The sequence below is a fragment of the Chiloscyllium punctatum genome, chromosome 25 (genome assembly GCF_047496795.1).
Source record: "Chiloscyllium punctatum isolate Juve2018m chromosome 25, sChiPun1.3, whole genome shotgun sequence".
NCBI classification, from domain to species: domain Eukaryota; kingdom Metazoa; phylum Chordata; class Chondrichthyes; order Orectolobiformes; family Hemiscylliidae; genus Chiloscyllium; species Chiloscyllium punctatum.
In genome coordinates this window covers 56,488,279-56,511,612 of record NC_092763.1, presented here as the reverse complement: position 1 = coordinate 56,511,612, position 23,334 = coordinate 56,488,279, and the positions used below count along the sequence as shown (strand labels likewise).

Here is a 23,334-nt window from a genome sequence, read left to right as displayed (position 1 = left end):
GCAACATTCTACCTTTTGGGAACCTTTAGACCAAAGTATTTGCAAAAGTGCCAACCATTTTGAGCAACTCTGAGAGGACCAGTTGGAGGCCAAGCACAAAGGGCAGAAGAATTGTGTGAAAACTCAAGCATCCCACCCACCTGCTTCAGCAACTGCCACCTACCTCACCTGTAGCAGGGTTTGCAGATTCTGATTCGGACTATTTAGTCACTTCAAGACACACAAACAGGAACAGAAGACAATTATCCTGGAGACTGTTTAAGAAGGAAGAGGTCTTAAGTTAGTATTTCACATTGGCAAGTTGTGAAACTGAATTGAATAATCTCCTGATTTTTAACTTTGCACCAGAAAATAAATTACCATAAAGCTTGTTTGATTGTTGTTAAAAATATAATTCATGCAAAATATCCTTCTGGAGAAAGTGCCTGATGTATTATCCATTTCAGGTCCACACCTAACAACAGTCCCACAATATTTTGTTGTTATCAATGCTCTGACAGTGAATGGAGATAGGGAGCATCACCCATGCCTCAAAGAAAATAAATGTTTAATTTCTCATGACAGAGAATCAGCCTTAATAAAACTACCTTCCATTTGACATTATTGCACAAAGAAATAAAGTTTAGTCTGACTCAAAATCTCCACATTATGCAGCATTGTATGCAGTCAGAGACCAGAAGGTTTCATTGAGGGATCAGTGGATTGGTCCTGAGGGATTATGATGAGCTATTAATGCATGACTATTGCATGTTATGCTGGCAGGATGCTATCTTTGTGCCTCCTATTAATTTTCATTATTTCCCACCTGCAGTCAGCACTAACTACATTGTTGATTACTGCATATGTTAGCAAGGGACTATTTATTCCATGTACCTTTGTCTATCGTGGAGCTCCTGTGCAGTGTTACCGCAATGGTTGAATGTGGAAGTATCTCGGTCCAGATGCATTAAAAGAATTGTTGAGGGGCAAAATAATAGAAGGATATGGACAGCATGGAAATAGCCAATTAGAATGGAAGAAGGGGTGTATAGAGTATCAACACTGACAGAGATTCAATGTGTTGAATGGCCTGATTCTATGCTATTTCTATCTAATTCTGTAAAATAACAAAATTGTTCACAAGTTATGTATACAAATGAACTGGAACCATTTTAGGAGATTTTGGGATCTTTTAAAAAAAAACAATGTAATAATAGTATTCACAGTCTTCATATTTTTATTCTTGAGTGATTATAATGTAAAGGAATACAGTGAATTTGTATAGATTGCCATTTTATTTAGATGCTTTTTCATTAGTGGTGCTTGTTGTATAAGGCAGTTAATACTTTAAAAGGGTTAACTGACATCATGAGATAAGCTGTGCCTGTTTGGATATATTTGATTGTTTCTGGGAGGATTTTACCAGTATTCTAGTATAATCTTGTGTACCAGATTGCTTCAATAGTAGCATTTGCGCTTTTCAGTTGAGTCTCCAGTCTCACAAGAGACAATCATATAACCTAAATATAATGTGATTAGCTAGTAAGTACTATATAGTAAGCCTTTGCTGTTTATCAAGATCTTCTGTTGAAATCTTTGTGTGGGCATATTTCCCCATGTGATATTAGTAGCTTAGATGAATACCAAAATGGCAATCAGTCAAACTAAACCGTTGCAACTGATTCAGACACCCAACTATGACATATTACAATGGTGCCAGGAGTAGTCATCTGAAAATGTCATTCAGCCACACAATATACAATGGTGATGTTGGTGGGGACTTTACCAAATATAAGACTACTTTTGCTGAATTCCCACTGCTAGGGGCATCCAATAATGTAAAGGAGTTTAGCCAAGTGCTTTTTAAGCATCCAGAATTAACATCATATATGTCCTGTTGGGAGATAACATGAAATATCTGAACCTTCCAGAAGTTGAGGTCATTGCTTGTATTATACTTTCAAAGTATCCTGCATGCCAAGCTAAAAAAAGGCTTAAAATGCATAATACATTTACTAATCCTGTTTTATAACACTAATCCAAAAAATTCTGAAGAAAATCAATTTTGCAGAACTCTTGTGAAATTCTAGGGAAGTTTTTTTCTGGCAACTAAAATGTATCTGTTCAATTAACAGGTTTAGCTGTTGTGTTGATGCAGTATCTTAAAATACGAACCATTTAGCTGAGAGGTACTGCAGTAGGTGGTAAGCAGAAGGTTTGCATTCTATTTATTGGAGATATTATATAACTCATTCTCCACCTTTGTTTCAATGGAACAGGATTGTGCTTGTGACTTTAAGTGGCTAATAAGGAATCGCTGCCAACTAATCTAAAATGTAATACAATTTGTTTTCAGTTTACTTGCATCAAGTAAACTTTGGATTTCAAAGCACCATCCTGATTAAAATTCATATGATAACATTTCATTTGCCCAATATCTAGAATGTTTCACCCTATTGATCCCTGATGTATTTTGAAAGTTTCTTTTACGTTGAATATTTGGACCTCTACCAGATTTGGATGGCGAGATTGCACAGCTTAAATTAAGTGAAAAGAATTTGACTTGTAACCACGTAATTTGTCAAAGTTATGTTATTGGCAGAATTTAGGTGATTTTTTGACCATCCATGACCAGTAGAACTGTATCTAAAGAGGGTGTGTTTTCTTAATCTTACAGTTCACATTTTCAGCAGCAAGCGTTTTGTGAAATTTAAAAGAAAAGTTATTATTTATTTCTCTCACAATTACCCGGAAGATATTGTGATATTTCATTCATTCATCCACATACACTCACATATATACAAAAGTTAGTTACAGCTGAAGGGAAGGCATGATGTTGCAGCTTATAATTATCTCAGGCATTTTCATTGCAGGCCTATCATTTCTTACATGATGCTGAACCTTTGAAATAGAGGTCTTGGACTGTGAAGTTTCTTATGGTTGACTTTTTAGGCAGTTGATTCAAAGGGAAACTTAAACTTGGAAGAGGTTGGGAGATTCCTTCTCTCTTTCAGAGGTTCCCCACTTCCAAGACATTACTGTTCACCACCTTGGTAGCTTGATGGCCTGCAAGTAATTTAATGGTTTTTCGTGGAATTTGGTCTGCAAAACAGCTTTTTACTGATTTTATAAACAAGCAATCATATCAGGCTTCCAGCTGATGTGATTTTTGCAAGTCAAAATTACTTTCTCCAAACAATGGGAAAATTAGTACTTGAATTCTCTTTCATTATGTAGTTTGATGCAATATTATCAGATTGGGTACAGACTGGTCAAGGAGAAGGCAAAATCAAAAACTATCTTCAGCCTTAGACATTAAAGTAACACAATTTATTATATATGTGTACTAAATACTGTGATACATGGTAACTGCTTCATTAGTTAATAACTAAGCTATCTTCTTCTTGTGTTTGAGTCCTTGAGCTCTCTCTGTATTTCTTCTAGAGAGTCTATTTCTAGATTGCAGTGTTGTAGTCTTTTTCCAGAATGTTCTAACACCACCCACTCTCTGGCATTTTTATCCAGTAAATTGCAGCTCCAAGGTTGCTCCAAGATCCATGTTCTCTTACACAACCATTTCCAGCATTCCGTGTTGTTGTTTAATCCAATTATTGTGGCTAAAGACCCTCTTGTTGATTCATCCAGTTTGATTTGGATGGTGGGGAAATATCATAATGAAGGTTACTAGGATCCATTCTCATCTATCTTACACATGTTGAGTTTTGATGTTCAATAGGGTGAAACAGAGCTTCAAACCAGCTGGAAATCTATTGCCATTTTCTGTTGATTCAACCTCAATCAAAGGGATATGTGAACCGCTTGGGTGGTTTCAAATGCCCATTCTTAATTAGATATTTCCTTGAAACACAGGTTAGCTTAAAGGTCATTTGATTCACAGTGGCCTATTTAGCAGACTGCTTATAAACAGTTTTAAGATGTAAAAGTATTGTTTCAAACTTCACATTGTGCTAGGGATGACAGTTGCATACATCCATCAGAGAGTTTGCCCCAGAGCATTAGCCTGGGCTTTTCTGAATTGCTTCAATGTCAGGGAGTCAACTTAAACATATGACCCGATGGCAATGAAGGTATCAGTAGAATGTACCAACAAAGCTGTGAAATAATACGACGATAAAAGATACTGCAGAATATAATTAGCAGCAGCCTTCAGAAACCTTATCCTTTGATGTAATCTCAATAGTAGTTGAAGTAAAAGCCAGTTAATATGAGGTAATTTTTTTATCTTCTCTAATTTTAACACAATAGTAAAGAGAAACTTCAAATATTGCTGCTGTATGAGAGATTTTTAATAACATTTTCCAATAAAAACATTAATTGTATTAAGAAGCAGCTAATTGAAGAGCATTAATCTAGTGTTCAAAAAGGAGGAAGAATTATGTTCATTATTAGAGTGAAAAGTTGCGTCAATTAAAACATTCTTCAATACCTATTGAAATAATGGCAAAAGTAAGTCAGTTGAAAGAACTAGTTCATCTATTCTATGATTTCATTCAGATTACAAAATTTATATTTAAAAATTAAGCCGGATATTTCCACACCTGTCAGTTCATAAAAACACCACAAATATGATCAGTATTATATTATAACTTTATGCACAATCCAATACTAAACTAGTTACAAGAGTTTAAAAATAACTCACCCAAAGTGGTCAGTAGTTAGAGATACAAAATAGGAAGGTCTCCTGCATGATTTCACTTTGTGTTGAATTTAATGTTGTTGGGCAGAGTGAAAGTATAAGTGCTATAATGACCATATGTTTCCTAGATTGAGAGAGGGGAAATGGTTATGGTGTATCACTGATCCTCATGCAGAATATATGCGGCAGTTTGCATGTGTGGATGTTTGATCAGATTTAATTCTTTTGATGGCTTCCCACTTTACAGCCAGAATTCAGAATGTCTTGTCCCGAGCTCTTTCGAAGAGTTGCCAGCCAAAGTAACATGATTCCCCATAGAAAGTAGAGAATGATGTGTGTAATAGTGAAGATTTTCAAAATAAATCAACTCATTAATTCTCATTAAGCTATTAGTCAAGCATACAGAATAGGGGTGGCACAATGGCTCAGTGGTTAGCACTGTTGTCTCACAGAGCTATGGACCCGGGTTCGATTCCAGCCCCGTGTTACTGTCTGTGTGAAGTTTACACATTCTCCCAGTGTCTGCATGGGTTTCGTCCGGGTGCTCCAATTTCCTCCCACAGTCCAAAGATGTGCATGTTAGGTGAATTGGCCATGCTAAATTGCCCATAGTGTTCAGGGATGTGTAGGTTAGGTGCATTAGTCAGGGGTGAATGTAGAGGAATGGGTTTGGGTGACATATCCTTCAAAGGGTCAGTGTGGGCCTGTTGGGCTGAAGGGCCTGTACCCACATCGTAGGGATTCTATAAGGAAGATCTAAGGTTCACTCTTCACAAAATGTTGAGTTCGGTGTTCTCTAATAATATTATTAGATCATGTTACTTCTGTGTTCCCCAAAGGAGATGGTAGATTGAGAGAGGGGAAATGGTTACGGTGTATCACTGATCTGAATGCAGTATATATGCGCCTGTATACGAGTGTGGCCATTTGATCAGATTTAATTCTTTTGACAGCTTCCCACTTCACAGCCAGAATTCCAAATTTCTTATCCTGAGCTCTGTCGAAGAGTTGCCAGCCAAAGAAACATGATTGAAAGTAAAGAATGATGTATATTATATTAAGCTTTAGTATAGCACCACCTTCATTTGGCAAAGGTTTTCTTGTTTGCAGATATTTAATGTTTTGTAATAAATTGCAAAATACATTATGTATAATATTTATTAAATAATGTACTAATTACCAACAAATTGCTTGTACAGCTTCAAGTATAAATTGCTTGGCTGTTAAGGTTAAAGTTTAAAACAAGTCCATCTCCATGAAAAGTAGTTTGGAGCCCCATTGAGAAATATTAGAAACAGGAAGAACTGACTGAGAAAAAAAGTGAAAGCTTAAATTAGAAAGAAAGCCTGGTGATTAGTGAATCAGATCATAGGGACAAAGACTATTCCTTTGTGTATTGATTTAATTAAATCTGTAAATTTGTAGGCAAACAAAAATTTACAATTAATAAAAGACAGAAGACAACATCAGATAATATGAGCATTATGACCAGATGAGCAATTTGGTTGCACTCTTTGTTAAACTCCTAGGGTTGGATCAAACACCAAATGTTAGTTACAAACAAATTTTGTTTGATGCTTTCTGAGATGCAAGTGCAGGGGAGCAGTGAGTGGCTGCAAAGGGTGGGGGGATAATGAGAAGTAGCCAGTAGTATCCAAGGGGGAAAGGAGAAGTGAGTGGGGGGAAGAGGCTACCAAATGGAGTCTTTAAACTTTTTGAGCTAGGAAAATCTGAAGTAATTTAATGAATTATTTCCAAATTGACTGTGCTTTTTATGGAATATATTGTCAGTTATTGGTAAAAAATGTTGTTGCTAACTTACAGCTGTCATCTGGTACCAATTTAAAATCTGGTGACTCATAAATATAAGTTTACCCTTTGTATTTTGTCTTTACATTTAATGGCAGTACACAATTATTAAGGACATTGATTCACACTATTGATAAAGTCTTCTGCTTCCATGAGTCCAAGCATGAGCATAAAATCAGAAAAAATATTACCTCATGATTGAATCTCACTGAATGAAGGAGTTGATGAAAATGTAGCCCCTGAAAATCAAAACGTTGCACTTGAGAAATATCAAAAAGGGCTTGAAAACATTGGAATTATTTTTCCTCCTGTCGGTAACACAATCAGACTTTACTGCTTTAGACACTAAGCTGCCTAACAGGTTATGTACATCGCCAAAAATGTGGTCACAGCGGCACTGTGTGTTAAGAGGGATTGCAAGGTAGAGATATGTCGGAAAGGAATTTCAGAACTGAGTGCCCAGACAACTGAAGCCACTGCCTCCTATGGTGGAGTGATTACAATTAATGATGCTTGTGAGACCAGAATTAGAACAGTGCAGGTATCTTAGAGGGTCATGGGGCTACAGGAGATTACAAGGATAGGGAGGAGCAAAGCGATGGAGTGATTTGAAGCAAGGATGGCAATTTTAAAATCGTTATATTGTTTGACTTGAGAGCCAATATATGACAGCACGTTATTGTGACTCCACATAAATACATCAAAATTTCAGGAAAGCCTTGAGGAATCCTGCAGGTTTGCTTAAGGGGGTTACTTCATATGAGTTAGTTGACTATGGCATGGTGTAGCAACCAGAGGAAAAGGAGAGATAGGAAAGAAGAAAAACTTACAGTTGTATGGAGTACCAGAAGTGTTTCAAAGCACGCTGCATTAACATAATTGTTTTGTTATGAACTTGTAATGAAACAAAAAAACAACCATTTATTCATTATATGATGCCACACCAATCAATGGATAATTTGTTTTTGGTAAAATTAATTGAGCAGGAATGTTGGACAGGAAAAATCTTTGGCTGAAGTCTTCCTGTTTTGGGATCATCAAAGACCAAGCGTATGACTGAAGATGCATATTTGGGGCCTTGTAGATATCCTGGTGCATGGAGCTACATGGGATTGCCCAGAAAGTTTAAACTTCTGAGAGGCAATTCTTCAGCTCACCAAAGCTTGGATCTGAGACATTGGAAAGTTCTGCAGCATTTTCTGAATAGTTCTCCAGGAAACTTTAGACAAATTAAATCCATGTCTAATACCTAAGTAATTACACTGTTGACCCCTCAATCACACCTGGTAATGCCTCAATGAAATCCTAATCCCAATTACCACCCAACCTGACTGCACAACCAGCCATGTCTTATCAGTGCCCCCCACCCCCCAGCAGTTGACCCATCCATCACTGATCGCTTGATTTACCACCCATCCCAACCATATCACAGACCCAACCTGAACTGATTACCTTCCCTGACTAGTCCTAACTATGTCCCCAATCTAACCCTCTATCCCACTGACCCAACTGGACTACTACTATAACCCGAATTTATTCAACCCACCTCAATCAGACCTCCCCTTAATCCAATCCAACAACCACAATCGCTCAACCACCTGACAAGTCTAAATAAGACCAAAAGAACCGTGGATGCTGTAAAGCAGAAGCAAAGTGGAAGTTGCTGGAAAAGACCGAAGGTGTGGTAGCATCTGCAAGCAGAAATCAGAGTTAACATTTTGGTTCTGGTAACCCTTCCTCAGAATAAGTGGGTCACTTGACCCAAAAAATTAACTATGATTTCTCTTCACAGATGCTACCCCACCTGTTGAGCTTTTCCAGCAACTTCTACTTTTGCATCTGACAAGCCTTACTAAGTGGACCCTTGCCAAACCCTTGACTATCCTGGCTCTACCTGACTCCCCTACTCCTCAAAACTTGACCCAACTAGCCCAAACCCACTGCCCGCCTACACAAGCAGAGCAGTGCTACTTCAGGATTGACTTCAAGGTTAGCATAATGTTTTCATTCTTGCTGCTGCTTGAATGTTTCAGCTGTTTGTTCTTCCAAGTGATGTCATGGATTCTCTGACCTCCACATAAAACAACATAGAAAGCAGATATGGGATTGACATTATGCCTAAATCAGCACTCTGAAAATGCAGCATTCCCTCAGTCTGGTGCTAAAATGGAACTTATGTCTAATTTATACAGTTGTGTCTTCTTCTGGTAGTGCCCATAGATAAGGCAATTATCAAAGCTTTCTTTTTAGCTTCCCCTATGTTGTGGATGATGTATCTACCAAGCAACATTCATAACAGGTATCATGACTGATGCATATTTTTTAATCTTCATGTCATTATTGAATAGCTATTCTGGAGTCTCTGACTAACACAATTGTCGCACAGATTAGCATAGTTGTAACAAGCATATGCTGACCTATCATTTATCAGCTTTATACTGATGAAGTGCAGTTTTACTTGGAAGGTGACACAAGTTATTTTTTAAATGGAAAAGGCAGAAAAAGTTCTGAGTTATATCATGAAATTTGGTTAGATGAAAAAAATGACTACTTGAATTAATTCAAAAAGTGATAAGCTGAGATTTGGAGAATGGTTCATCGGTCGTACAGGATTCACTGGGGTTCGGCTGCCTTCACCTCATCTAGAACCTATGAATGTCAAAGGACCTGACCCATGACACAATGATAGGTGATGTGGTAGATACTGTTGAGAAAGTGGGAGACTGCGCTAGGACTTGATTGGGCTAGGAGAGTGAGCAAAGAAGTGGCACGTAGAATACAATGTGGTAAAGTGTGAGGTTAATGCACTTTGGTAGGAAGAATAGAGATAAAGATAGTTTTTTCTAAATGGGGAAAAGCTTCAAAATCATAACCACAAAGGAATTTGAGTACTAGTTTCAGTATTCATGGTTAACATGCAGGTTCAGCTGACAGTTAGGAAGGCACATGCAATGTTAGTATTCATTTTGAGAGGACTAGAATACAGGAGCAAGATGTACTGCTGAGGCTGTATAATTCTCTGATCAGACTACATTTGGAATATTTTGAGTAGTTTTGGGCCCCATATCTAAGAAAGAATGTGCTGACCTTGGAGGGGGTGCAGAGGAGGTTTATTTAGAATGATCTCAGAGAGGAAGGCTTTATCATATGAGGAAGTGTTGAGGACTCTGGGTCTGTATGCAGTGGAATTTGGAAGGAAGTGGGGGCGTCGTCTGATTGAAACTTACAGAATACTGAGAGGGTTGGATGGAGTGAAGACTTGAGATGAGTAGGACCTTCGTCAGCCAGAGGGTCATGAATCTGTTAAACTCATTGCTGCAGAAGGCTGTGGAGGGCAAGTCATTCAACATATTTAAGGTAGATAGGTTCCTGATTAGTAAGGGGATCAAAGATAACAAGAAGAAGGCAAAAAAATGGAGTTGAGAAACCACATCAGACATGATCGGATGGTGGAGCAGACCCAATGGGTGAAATGGTTTAATTCTACTCCTGTATCTTATTGTCTTGTACAGATTATTGAGTACAGAATCCACATGTGTACATGTGTGTTTTTGTTAGAATATGTTGCCCAAATCAGAACACCTTACACAAAAATTATCGAAATTCAAGCAGTAATTATGATCACAGTAAATTTATCTTCTATAATCTCTTGTATAAATTTTAACAACTTTGACAAAAATTGGCCTTACCCACAGAACTGATCACCCACCAAAACAAATCTATCCCAATGATGAACTTCCACTAATTGTACCCACTGAGACCTTTGAAGAGACTGTTAAAATTAAATTTATTTTTTAAATGTACAAGGGCACCAATGTCTTTAAAGTTTTCAACCTTAAGTAATTATGAAGAAACTGACTCTGTACTCTAATGAAACTGGTAAAATTTTCAGTATCACTTTATTTAATGTTATTCCTAACTGTTTTAAATTGGATCTCTCACAAGTGATGGGTTAGATGCTGTTATTATAAAGGTGGCCTGAACTTTTATTCCCAAGTTGGGAACAGTACCAGGAAAATTCCCAGGTATACAAACTCAACTTGGGAGAAAGTGCCCCATCCCGTGGCTGCTGTGTGCAGAAGCAGACTGTGAAAAAGAACCCACCTTGGTAATCTAGAACTTCATTACAGCCGCTTTATTTTAAGATCAAAACATTCCTTCAAACTCACCATGTTCCATCCAAGTCACCCAATGTCACTCATTGTTCAGTCTCCATTCATTATTTTTAACTTCCTTCAACTCCTTAATATCTTATAGAAATACACATCTGTATTCAATGCCACATTTCAAAGACTTTATTAGTACTTAGAGCTAACAATCAAATTGTGAACTAACAGATACTTTTTTGTGATAATGATAAATTGTGAAATCAGTCATGCAATACATATCCTATAATGATAACTCTCAGGTTTTCTTCAATAGATGTGAAAAAACAGCAAAGAGATTAAATTGTGACAGCTCCACTGAACTTGACACATTCCTTACAGGTCTTTTGACAACCCCAAAAGTTTGAGAGATCTAAATGATTTATCCACTTCTTATGTACAGTCATGTCTACTTTTCCCACTTAAACTCTCCCAAAGAGCACCTCGCCTTTCTCCCACAGGTGTTCCTGGATCTATCCAAAAGCATCCCCACAGGCTCCACAAAAGTACCGTACTCTACCTTTTCAAAGAATTCCTTTTAAAATTCTGAGAAGGCTAAAGCGCACAAGTCATCTCTTAGACACTCAGTAACAAAAATTGAATCTGTTTGAACATGTAACCTCTGTAAACCATGGATGTATGGAGAACAATCCACCTCGATTTCCCGCTCCCTGATTACCAAGTACACACCACCTTCTAACCCACCACTATCACCATCCCAATGGCAAAAAAAAGAAGGAATGGAGACACTGGTGTCACTTTGGCTAATCTGGAAACCCTTTGCATCATTTCAGAAGTTCAGGCTTTTGTGTTAAACTCACTTTCAGCTATATTAATAAAATAGCACCAGATTACTAATCTTAAATATATCAAAGAATATTTCTTAATGCGAGAATGGAAAATTATATTCTAAAATCCTATTTGACTAGACTAGTTATTGGAAGGTTGTATATTTATGATGATGAAAATAAGTTTCCACAGAACCTTGAACTTTGACTTCGTTTTGGAAAACCAGTTTTATTTTTAGGCAGTTTAGTACCTAGATTGACAATCACAAAGCAGCAACTCAACTCAATGTGTTCAATGTGAGATTGCTTTTCATTGCCATTCTCACTAATGAGGACATCCAAAGGTCTGCCATTTAAAACATCCTTCTCCTTATCTTTACATTCAATACCATGTAGTTCATTAAGGTTTTCACTGCATAGTATTGTATGAGTCTACTTTGTTATCCTTTGTAACTGGTTTCAAGATGGAACAGTTAATTTTGGAGAGGGAGATGCTTAATGCAGTGGTACCAGCACAATTTATTATGCAACAAAATTATACTTGATGATACTCATTATCCTAGCTGAATAGTTATTGCTTCCCAGCACACTAAGAGCATGGTCAGCTCATGATGTCTTTTCTCTCCTTTCTCCCTGTGGCTCTTTGAGATCTAAGCACCCTATATATATTGATTATTGATTTTTATCATTTGCGTCCAGAGCTTTTACAATGTACTTTGGCCTTGGTATTTTATTTCATAACATAGCTTTAGTCATAACATAAACAGGATATCCTCAAAACCTAAGCTGTCTTTACGAATGTTTTCTTGTGTAACTACTTGCCAAATTTAATAAGCAATATGTTCATTGAATTGCAACTCCAAAATCCATTTATCAGTATATTTCAAAGCATATCCTTTGACCACAGCTAGTAATGCTGTTTGGACATTTATATTTCCCTGATCTTCACATCGAAAATTAGTCATTCAACCACCTTGAAGCTCATATAAAATGCACTTTGAAAAGTTATAGTACAGAATCTGTACAAATACAAGATGCACATTTCCTCCACTTCTGCACTATTTGCTATCTTGTATTCTTTCAGATATTTGAAATCCTGAAAAACTGCAATGCAAGACTCATTTAATGGAACCACTATAGATCAATCTCTGCTCTAAACTTATTATTTTAGGGGAAAATATTTAACTGAAATTTGGTACAAATTATATCATACTATTTTTGTCTCTCTCTCTATGCCTTTCTCTCTCACCCAGCGCTCAAAAATAGCAGTATATGAAAAAATGTGGTCCTACATGAAATCTGCTGAACCATCTGTGTTTACCAAAACAACAGCTGATGGAGTTGCCAAAGTTCGAAAATCTAAAGGAAAGTTTGCCTTCTTGCTAGAATCAACAATGAATGAATACATTGAGCAGAGGAAGCCATGTGACACCATGAAAGTAGGAGGGAACCTGGATTCGAAAGGCTATGGAGTGGCAACGCCGAAAGGAGCATCATTAAGGTGGGTGGAATAGTGTAACAATATTCTATATGTTGTTATAGTATTCCACCCACCCTGATGTTTCCAGTCTTTTTTCTCTTTTAATTGTCAAGAATGTAAGGTATCTTAAACTTTACTTTGTTTAAAAGCCTGGGTTAAGTAAGGTTGGTAATACAGAGATAAATTATTTAATGCATCCATTTTACTATTTTGTTAATGTGTTGTCTAACTTTTTAATTGTTTCTTGCTGTCTTAGTTTTATAATTCTTTAACTTTTCAATTAATCTGGTAAAAATTAATGCTGTCACGTGTGAAGAGTGTGTGATTGCATGATATGTTAATTTATTTTTCTTAAAGGCAAATCCCCATCCCGCACACTTCAGTTTTGAACAATGTGATCCTCATGCCACCTTCCAATATTAACACTTTATTTGCCGTGCAAGCGTTTCTCCATTCCGTGAAAATAGCCAATTTGTCCTATTGTGCTCCTTTCACGTACACTTACTACAATTGTTCATTTTCTTACAAATATGTTTTATTGTTTCAAGAAATGCTGTTAACCTCGCAGTATTAAAACTGAATGAACAAGGCCTCTTGGACAAATTGAAAAACAAATGGTGGTACGACAAAGGAGAGTGCGGCAGCGGGGGAGGTGACTCCAAGGTCAGCCTCAATGTCACCACAAGCGGGTATCTTAGTACAGAGTAATCGGCAAGGCTGTTATTATACTTGTGAAAGGAAACGAACTCATTCATTTGTATGCAATATTATCTTTGAGTTGTGATGTTGGTGCAACAGGGATCCTTACCAGATTGACAGCTGAAATAAGTGTTGCAGTGTTTGGAAAGTTCAGGGAAAACACATCTGTAATGATATTATGTACTTAATGAAATATTCTATTTAAATGCTCATTCAAGTTTATATATATTTAAATGACATTACCTTCAGAATGGATTGGTCCATGGAAAAGTTGCCTTAAACTTTGCCCTTCTTCTCAAGGAAACTAAAGCCAAAGCCTGAAATGAGAGAGAAATTACAGGTTTGTCGGCATTTAAAGGCTGATAGAAAAGTGAATCGTTCTGCTGTGTGTCAGTCCAGTTGCACAAGACAAAATACTATCCTGTCAGAATTTAACTTGACCTAATTTATGGCGGAAAAGTTAAATTTATTCAATTCTCAACTTGTTGACTTTCAAAACTATTCGAACAGATTAACTTCCAGGCACTTTTACTATCCTCACTATCACTGGGGACTAAAGGCTTAGTGTGCAGGGATGCAAACTCAGAGGAGCAAGCTATTCACAAGCAAGAAGCATTAATTGCATTTCCAAATATGAAGAACCTGAAAACGAAGGTCATACTGGCAATTTTTGAGAGGATTTGTAGTGCAGGTTGATGATAAGTCTGTAAGTTAGCTCGCTGAGCTTAAAGGTTTGTTTTCAGACATTTTGTCACCATGCTAGGTAACCTCATCAGTGAGAGTCTCCGGTGGTGGTATGTCCTACCTCTCTATTTATAGGTCTTGGTTTCTTAAGGTGGGTGATGACATTTCCGGTTCTTTTTTTCAAGGGGAGGTAGATAGGATCTAAATTAATGTGTTTATTGATGGAGGTCTGGTTAGAGTGCCACGCCTCTAAGAATTCTTGTCTGTCTTTGTTTCACCTGTCCTTGGATGTGTGTGTTATCCCAGTCAAAGTGGTGTCCTTCTTTGTCTATCTGTATAGAAACTAGTGATAGTATGTCATGTCATTTGGTGGCTAGTTAGTGTACCTATATCCTGGTTGCAAGTTTCCTGCTAGTTTGTCTGATGTAGTTTTTTTTACAGTTCTTTCATGGTATCTTGTAAATGACATTAATTTTGGCAAGGTGCAGCTTTGATATTCTGTTGCCACTATGAGCACCAAGAAAATACACATGTGAGCCGCAAACCTATCCACTGGTTAGAGAAATGTAGTTGCACTTCGTGTACAGGCTGACTTGCTACAGTCATGCCACCTCGACCTTCTCTGCAAGTGCCTTTGTGTGCAGTGTGTGAGAGCCATTGCATACATCACTTGAAATATCTGATGTCAGGCATAATGTAGTTGAAAATGTATGGATTTTGAGGTGAAAGGGACAGCGTGAAAGCATCAAGGTCATACCTATTGCTATATTAGATTGTGAATATGCAGAAATAAAGGGATAGTTGAAGTCTGCATCTTGTAAAGGAAATAGATTCTTTATCCCTGAGAAGATGAGAAAACAGATGCTGAAGTGTACCCATGCAAGACAAGGAATTGCCTGAGGATCAGCAGTGAGATTAAGGACCACATCAGCCAGTGCAATGTATGCAATGAATACTCAGCTAAGTGTGCAACAGAGTCATTGATGATGTACAACATCCCAAAAAGAACATGGATAAGGCTTGGCAGAAACTCTCACAGGAACTGATTATCTTACCACCATTGACTACTGCTCTCACTAATCAGCATTAGACGAGCTAATGTCAATGACTACAGTTGAGATTGTAGAATACCCGAGGTGCTTCCACGATGCAGTGATAGTGTCTCTATCTATGGGCTAGGTGGTTCAAGTCCCAACTGGTCCCAAGATGTGCAACGACATCTCTGAACAGGTTGATTAGAAAATCTGTTGTGGGATACCTAAAAGCACATTTCAGTTTTTATAGCATTCTGGACATTATGATGAGTGACAACATCCCTCATTTCAAGAGTGAAGAATTCAAGTGTTTTGTGAAGGATTAGAAAATTCAAGAACATACACCATCATCACGCTATCCCCAGTCAACTAGGAAGACTGAGGCTGAAATGAAAATCGCCCAAGAGGTCATAACGAAATCGAACAAATCCAACAGACTCATACAAGGAAATCCTCAAGTGGAGAAATATGTCTTCTGAGGTCATAGAAAGTAATCCAGCCCAAATACTGATGTCAGACTACTGCCAAACTTAAAACAGAAAATGCTGGAGAAATTCAGGAGGTCCAGAAGAGGGAATGGTCCCTGGCACTGAAGATAAAGATGAAAGATCTATTTGGTGGTGTTATCGTGCTGGAGGTGGCAGAAATAGCAGAGGATGATCCTTTGAATGCATGGAATGGAAAGTGGGAACTTGGGAACCATATTGTTGTTCTAGAAGAAGGGGAAGCAGAGGAGGCAGAATTAGAGGAGATGAATCAGACAAGCCTTCTTCTGTTCCCATTTATGTTTATCATTGTCCCATGGTTCACACTTCCCACCCACCAGTCACTGTACTCAAGAGATTAGACCCAGCCATTTCCATCACCTACAACAGGGTGTCACCACTAAACAAACCTTACACTCCATTCTGCAAGAACCATTCCCTCTGTGACAGCCTGGTGAATTCCTCTGTCATTCCTAACATTTCCTCACTCCCTCACAGCACCTTTCCATGTAATTACAGAAGCAGCAGCACATGTCCTTTCATCTCCTCCCTCATCATGGTCCAAGGCCCCAAACACATCTTTCAAGTGAAGCAGCATTTCACTCATACTTCTTTAAATGTAGTCGACTGTGTTTGCTATTCGCAAAATTAAATTGGTGAGACCAAGCACAGGCTAGGTGACCTTTTTGCGGAACACCTCCACTCTGTTGGTAGGAATGACCTTGACTTTCCTGTTGCCTGCCATTTCAATAAACCCCCTTGCTCCCATGCTAATGTTTCCACCCAGAATCTGAAACTGTTCTCCAAAGAAGCACATTAGAAGGAAGATGAGCAAACACTTATTTTCTGCTTAGACACATTGCAGTTTCTAGGACTCAATATTGAACTCCACAACTTCAGGGTATGACCTCTGTTTTCCATTTTTCTTTCATTATCACCCCTCCAACCACCACTCCCCATCCCCCACCCCCACACTCCCCCGGTCATGTCTTGTTGATGTCACTCTCATCAGAGCAGACCTACATTCTCCTTTTCACATCTTCATTTGCAGCCATTTACATCTCCATCTATTCCTTCATCACCATTAGCAACCCCTTTGTCTTTTGCTGTGAGCGCCTCACCATCTGCCCCACTCACGCATCCTCCCCTCTTTCAACAGCATAAAAATGCTATTTTTCAACTCTTTCAGTTCTGAAGAAGAGTCATATCTGACTTAAGACATTAACTCTGTTTCTCTTTCCACAGATGCTGCCAGACCTGTTGAGTTTCTCCAGCACTTCCTGTTGTTTTTATTTCAGATTTCCAACATCTGCAGCATTTTGCTTTCATTTGCATCCAAACTACTCTTCCTTCTTCTGAAACCAGAAACTGTAACAGGCATGAGTTTCAAAGTCAAGATGAAAAGGACAGAAAACCAAGTATCACTTTGATAAAGCTAACAAGTACTGCTTGAGCTAAGTATTGGAGAGAGAGTTTGTCAGAGTACAAATTTTCAACACTCCCAACAAAGATCAGCTCATCTGGGAACCTGGGACTTGTGTTGAGCTGTTGTCACCTTGGTTAGATGTATCATTATGACTGCAAACTCTGTGTTTCAACTAGGGAAAAATAAGCTATGCTCTTGCTGTAAGAAACCGATCGGGAAGATGTGATTTCACCATCTGTATAGTATTCTCCAACAATACAACAGTTACCATGGTAAATGCAGTCACCATGGAAATGACACTTCACAGAGAAGGAGCATCACTCTAGCAATAAGCAGATAACATTAGGAGACTTGCACAATTTAATGACTACGTAATACAGGTAGGCAAACGTGAGGACTGCAGATGCTGGAAATCAGAGTCCAGATTAGAGTAGTGCTAGAAAAGCATAGCCGGTCGGGCAACATCTGAGGAGCAGGAAAGTTGATGTTTTGGGCAAAAGCCCTTCATCAGGACTGAAGACAGGGAGCCTCCAGGGTGGAGAGATAAATGGGAGGGGGGTGGGGGTGGGGAGAAGGTAGCAAAGAGTACAATCAGGTACATATACAGTAATACAGGTACAGAGACTGATGGAAATAGAACTGACTAGACGTAACACAGTTCTGTTAGTGAATGATAATTTTCATTGTTGTCTCATGTATATTAGGTCACAAGGGTAATTTGTAACCATAAATGACAGTGCATGCAATTTTTTTTGTTTTGTCATGAAATCAAATTTTTGCTGAAATGCAATTGTATTTAGTGTACTGGTTGGTTTTCGGTAGTCATATAACCTATGCCTCCATGGGAAGTTCCATTTTGTGTCGTCTGTGGTAAGTGTTATACACATCAACTGAAGGAGCAATTAGCTGAAAAAAATGTTGTGTTAAAGTTTCAGGTGAAGATCTTCCTAACAAAGATACCTGTAGAAAACATTAATCTTAACACAGAAGCAGAGGGTGGTAGAAAATAGGAAGAGGAGTAGGCCATTCGGCCCTTCAAACCTGCTCTGTCATTTAATATGCTTTCACTCTGTATCTTTTGAGCCCTCAGAATTATAACCAACTCTTTCATGAAAGCATTCAAAGTTTTAGCCTCACCAACTTACTGTAACTGAGAATTCTACAGGTTCACTACTCTCTGAGTGAATACATTTTTCCTTGCCTTAGTCCAAACTCTACTACTTTGTATCCTGAGGCTGTGACCCTGGTTCTGGACTTCCCAGTCATCGGGAACATCTTCCCTGTGTTTATTCTGTCCAGTCTTATCAGAATTTTAGAATCAAAATTTAGAATTAAAACATAAAGATTAGATAAGGTAGGGGATTTTAACCTTTAAAAAACTGACAGTTTTGGGTCAGATATGAGGTTAAAGAGTTCTCAATACCCCCAATCTGCAGCTTTAAACAGAGGCTGGACTTGTACTAAAAGACTAATCTCCTCCAGGAAGTGAGTTGATAATTTAAATGGTAAATTGAAGTTGCTGGTCAAATGTAACTCCAGTCAGGAAATGCAGCAGCAAAAGGAAGGGGAATACTATTGGACCTAGGGGGTTGGCCTACCTGCTGGGTCCAGGGATACCAGTTTTGCTGGCACCCTACAATCATACTAGCCCCTGACCTTTCAAACCTCACAGTCTCCTCCTTATTCAAACCACTGGTAGTCTGCATTCACAAGGCATCTGAATTTCCCATCAATCCACGTCACCACATCATCTGATCAACAACTGCCTCAATCCATCTGGGATCAGACCTCCTCTGCCAAAATTGGTCTCGCCCTGGTGCCAGGAGTTAGACCATCTCTCAGATTGACTCTCCATACTCAAAACCCCAAGCCTCTCGGTCTGGATTCAAACATACCTGGTCCTGTGGCCCCTTCTGCAATAACCCTACACATCAACCCTTGCCAATAGAGTGATGCGGGCAATGTATGCAGTTAAATCTTCATGGTGTTGCTGAATCTCTTGCAACCAGTGGGTCAAGAAGTTAAAATTCTACCCTGTTTCTAGTATTTTCGATCATTGTTTCATACTTTTGTTACTTTTTCATTTGATCTCTGCTGTTACCAATGCTATTTCTGTCACCATATGAATAGTAGTTTTTGTTCTTTACTAATTGTAAGAATCACTATAGCTTACCACAAGTATTTTTTCATAACTTTACCTCGACATTATTTTAAAAACATGACTTGACCCGTTCTTTAATCAGGACAGGATTTCTTGACCAAGGGTCAACAAATCCTTTTCCATAAGAAAGCTTGAAGGGATCTGCCAACTGTCTCAAGAGAAAGTATAGAAACCAGACATTGTGAAATCCAACCACAGCTCTCTTTTGAATGAATTTTTTTAAACCTTCAGCTTGGGCAGCATGATTATTAGACTCAGAAAGTAACTGCGCTCCACTAATCAAGGAAAAAGGCTCACAGCTTTAACCTTATATTAATTCTCTCTGCCAGTCTTCAATCTGGTACCCAGAATTAGCTGTAAGGGTCCATTTAAATAAAACAGAATAATCAATCTATCCATTTCATTGAGTAACTAGTTTTCATACAATTAAGATACTTGCATGATCAAAGTCCATGGAGCTTTTGTAACCAGCTAGTGCTTGTGGGTAGGGGGACTGAGGTGCTTAGAAATAAAAGACTGAGAATGCCTCACCTCAAATATGCTTTTGACACTCTCCACTAAATAATGGATGTACAAAAACTAAATGTCATGTCTAACATAGTTTGATTTCATGATATAACTCTCATTTCTGGTAAGGCTGAAATACCATACCTGTAATAATAACAGATGTGAAAGAATCTGGTTGCATCATGCCTGGCCTGTATCACCTCTCTTAATAGATCTGATATTGTGGGTTCAACAATTATGTGCTGAAAGAAATATCCTTCAACAATTATCTGACAATATACCAGGTACAAAAATTCCTGTTGTTGACTGAGTAGGGGATAGTTGGTTTGCTGATTACCAGTGCTTTAAAAACAGTTTTAGTGAGGGAGAGCAGATGTCACATGTGCTTCACTCATAATATCTCCCTGGGCACCATTTGAGTTTTCAAGAAAGGGTAGATGTGACCCATCTCTATCTAACATATAATTAATCTCAAGGGGTATTGCTCTATGTAGAGCAGTTCACAGCTTTAAGCAGATCTCATTCCATTGCTGAACTATAAGAGGGCAGAAGTAGAAGAGTAACAAACTGTTCAATGAAGAAAATAAAGTATCCACTTACCTGGGAGCATTTTGATAACAATGCCAGTGTATAATTACATTTTTCCTTATTCCTTCATGTGATTGGGCATCATTGGCAAGACCCGCATTTATTGGCCATCCCTAATTACCATTGAACTAAATAGTTTGCTGGGCCATTTCAGAGAGCAATTAAGATTCAACCACATTGCTGTGGGTCTGCTGTCGCATGTAATCCAGCACAGGTTAGGATGACAAATTCCCCTCCGTAAAGGACATTAGTAAACCAGGTGAATTTTTAAAATCGGCAACAATTTTACAGATATCATTAAACTTTTAATTACAGATTTTTTCAGTTCACATTCTACCGTCTGCAGTGGTGAAATTGTATTTTTTATACATTCTCAGAACAAGGGCATGGCTGCCTAGACCGGCATTTATTGCCAATCCTTAATTGCCCAGAGGACAGGTAAGAGTCAACCACATTGTTGTGGGCCTGGAGTCACGTGTAGGCCAGACCAGGTGAAGATGGCACTTTCCTTTCCTAAAGGACATTGGTGAACCAGCTGGGTTTTTCTGACTATTGGCAATGGTTTCATAGTCTCTTATTTCCAGATTTTTATTGAATTCAAATTCCACCATCCTGTCATAGGATTCAAATCCAGGTCTTCAGAACATTATCTGGGACTCTGTATCCCAGGTTCTCAGGGCATTGCCTTAGTCTCCAGACTACTAGTCCAATTACAATGTCACTACACCATTGCCTCCCTTGCATATAGAATGTATATTTCAGAAAGCGGCCATTTAACACAACAAGTCCACACACAAGCCTCCTCCCAGCATGCTTAATGCTGTCAGTATAATCTAATTTCTCCAATACAAGTCACCTCAGCTACTTTTACTTGAAGGAAGTTCCATATTCTATTTACTCTGTATTTCTCCTTAATTATCTATTACATTTATTAACGACTTACTTATATTTATGCCCCCTATTTTCTGTCTCCCATAAAAGTTGAAACATCTTTTTTACACTTACCTGATCAAATTCTTTCACGAGGAGCCTTCTCTTTTCTAGAGAAAATAAACTTTACATTGTCAGTCCTCGTTGACAGAGAAACTATTTCAGTTGTAGCATCATCCTTGTAACCCTTCTTTGTATCTTCTTCAGTTCTGGTATTTTATATAAAATGGAGACCAGACTATGTTGCACCCTGAAAAGGTTGAGCCAAGGTTCTATGTAACTTTAGCAAAATTTTGCCTTTTCATTTTTCTGGTAATTTGTCCTGATTGGAAAATTGAAAGTTCTATCTCCAGTGTAGATCACATTTTTCTTATGCATCACAAGCCAGGGAAGAGTAAACGTAAACATTGGAAGAGGCCACAGAATCCAAGCCTATTTCACCATTCAGTTATGTGTCTCGATTGTACCAGCATCCACGATTATTTGGACAGAGTTTCAGATTTGTATGACCCTTTGTGTGAATCTGTGCCTACTCAGAAAGAGCTAGCCAGTCCTCTGCATTTCCTTCATAACACCTCACATTAGCCAAGTCCCTTTTAAAAATGATTATTTAATTTGTCTTCACTTATTTTGTTCACTCACGGGATATAGGTGTCACTGATTGGGTCAGTATTTATTGCCCATTTCTAGCTGTCTTTGAGAAGATGATAGTGAGCTGCCTTTATAGCATAGGAGCTAACAGCAGGAAGACATAATTCAGCCCCTCAAACCATCTCCAGTATTTGATACAATTATGGCTGATCTAATCTCTGTCTCAACTCCACTTTTCTGCCTGCTGTCCATAACCCTTCAAGTAATTAAAAATCAGCCTAGCTTCACTTTAAATTTATTCAAATGTCCCAGCATTTACCACACTCTGGGGTAGGAATTCCACAGATTCACGACTCTTTATGAGAAATAATTTCTCCTCATCTCTGTTTTAAATCCACTACTCCTGATCCTAAAACTGTGACCTCTCGTTCTTGATTGTCCCATCTGAGGAAACATCCTTTCTACAGCTACTTTGTCAATTCTCTTTAGCATCTTTCAATTAGATCTCCCATTCTTCTAAACTCCAGAGATTATAGGCCTGAACTGCACAATCCCTCTTCATGAAACAAATACCTCATCACTGAAATCAAGGTAATGAATTTCCTCTGAACTGCCTCCAATGCAACTACTTCAAGTAAGGGGACCAAAATTATGTGCAGTACTTCAGATGCAGACTCACGAATGCCTTGTACAGTTGCAACAACAGCTCTGTACTCTATTTATTTAGCATTAATGTCAAATTTCCATTTGCCTTCCTTATTCTGCTTCATAGCTCCTTGAGACACAGGTAGATAGAATAGTGAAGAAGGCATTTGGTATGCTTTCCTTTATTAGTCAGAGTATTGAGTACAGGAGTTGGGAGGTAATGTGCGACTGTACAGGACATTGGTTTGGCCACTGTTGGAATATTGTGTGCATTTCTGGTCTCCTTCCTATCAGAAGGACGTTGTGAAACTTGAAAGGGTTCAGAAAAGATTTACAAGGGTGTTGCCAGGCCTGGAGGATTTGAGCCATCGCTGGAGGTTGAATAGGCTGGGGCTGTTTTCCCTCGAGCATCGGAGGCTGAGGGGTGATCTTGTAGAGGTTTATAAAATCATGAGGGGCATGGATAGGATAAATAAAGAAAATCTTTTACCTGGGTGGGGGTGTCCAGAACTAGAGGACATAGGTTTAGGTTGAGAGGGGAAAGATATAAAAGAGACCTCAGGGGCAACTTTTTCATGCAGAGGGTGGTGCGAGTATGGAATGAGCTGCCAGAGGAAGTGGTGGAGGCTAGTACAATTGCAGCATTTAAAAGGCATCTGGATGGGTATATGAATAGGAAGTGTTTAGAGGGATATGGACCGAGTGCTGGCAATCGGGACTAGATTA

General features: G+C 38.4%; 1 protein-coding gene across 6 annotated transcripts in view; it reads left to right on the top strand.

The window, feature by feature from the left end:
- Positions 1-23,334, top strand: part of gria3b (glutamate receptor, ionotropic, AMPA 3b) — a 351,500-nt gene that overhangs the window by 312,788 nt on the left and 15,378 nt on the right. For 4 of the 6 annotated variants that reach the window (XR_011964134.1, XM_072595311.1, XM_072595313.1 and 1 more), the window contains exons 13-14: positions 12,632-12,879; positions 13,407-13,521. Coding sequence is in view for 5 of the 6 variants with exons in the window: in XM_072595311.1 (XP_072451412.1) it covers positions 12,632-12,879; positions 13,407-13,521 (363 nt within the window). In the remaining variant the exon portion in view is untranslated. The remainder of the gene's footprint in view (positions 1-12,631; positions 12,880-13,406; positions 13,522-23,334) is intronic. The other 2 variants (XM_072595312.1, XM_072595316.1) reach the window with 1 other exon arrangement.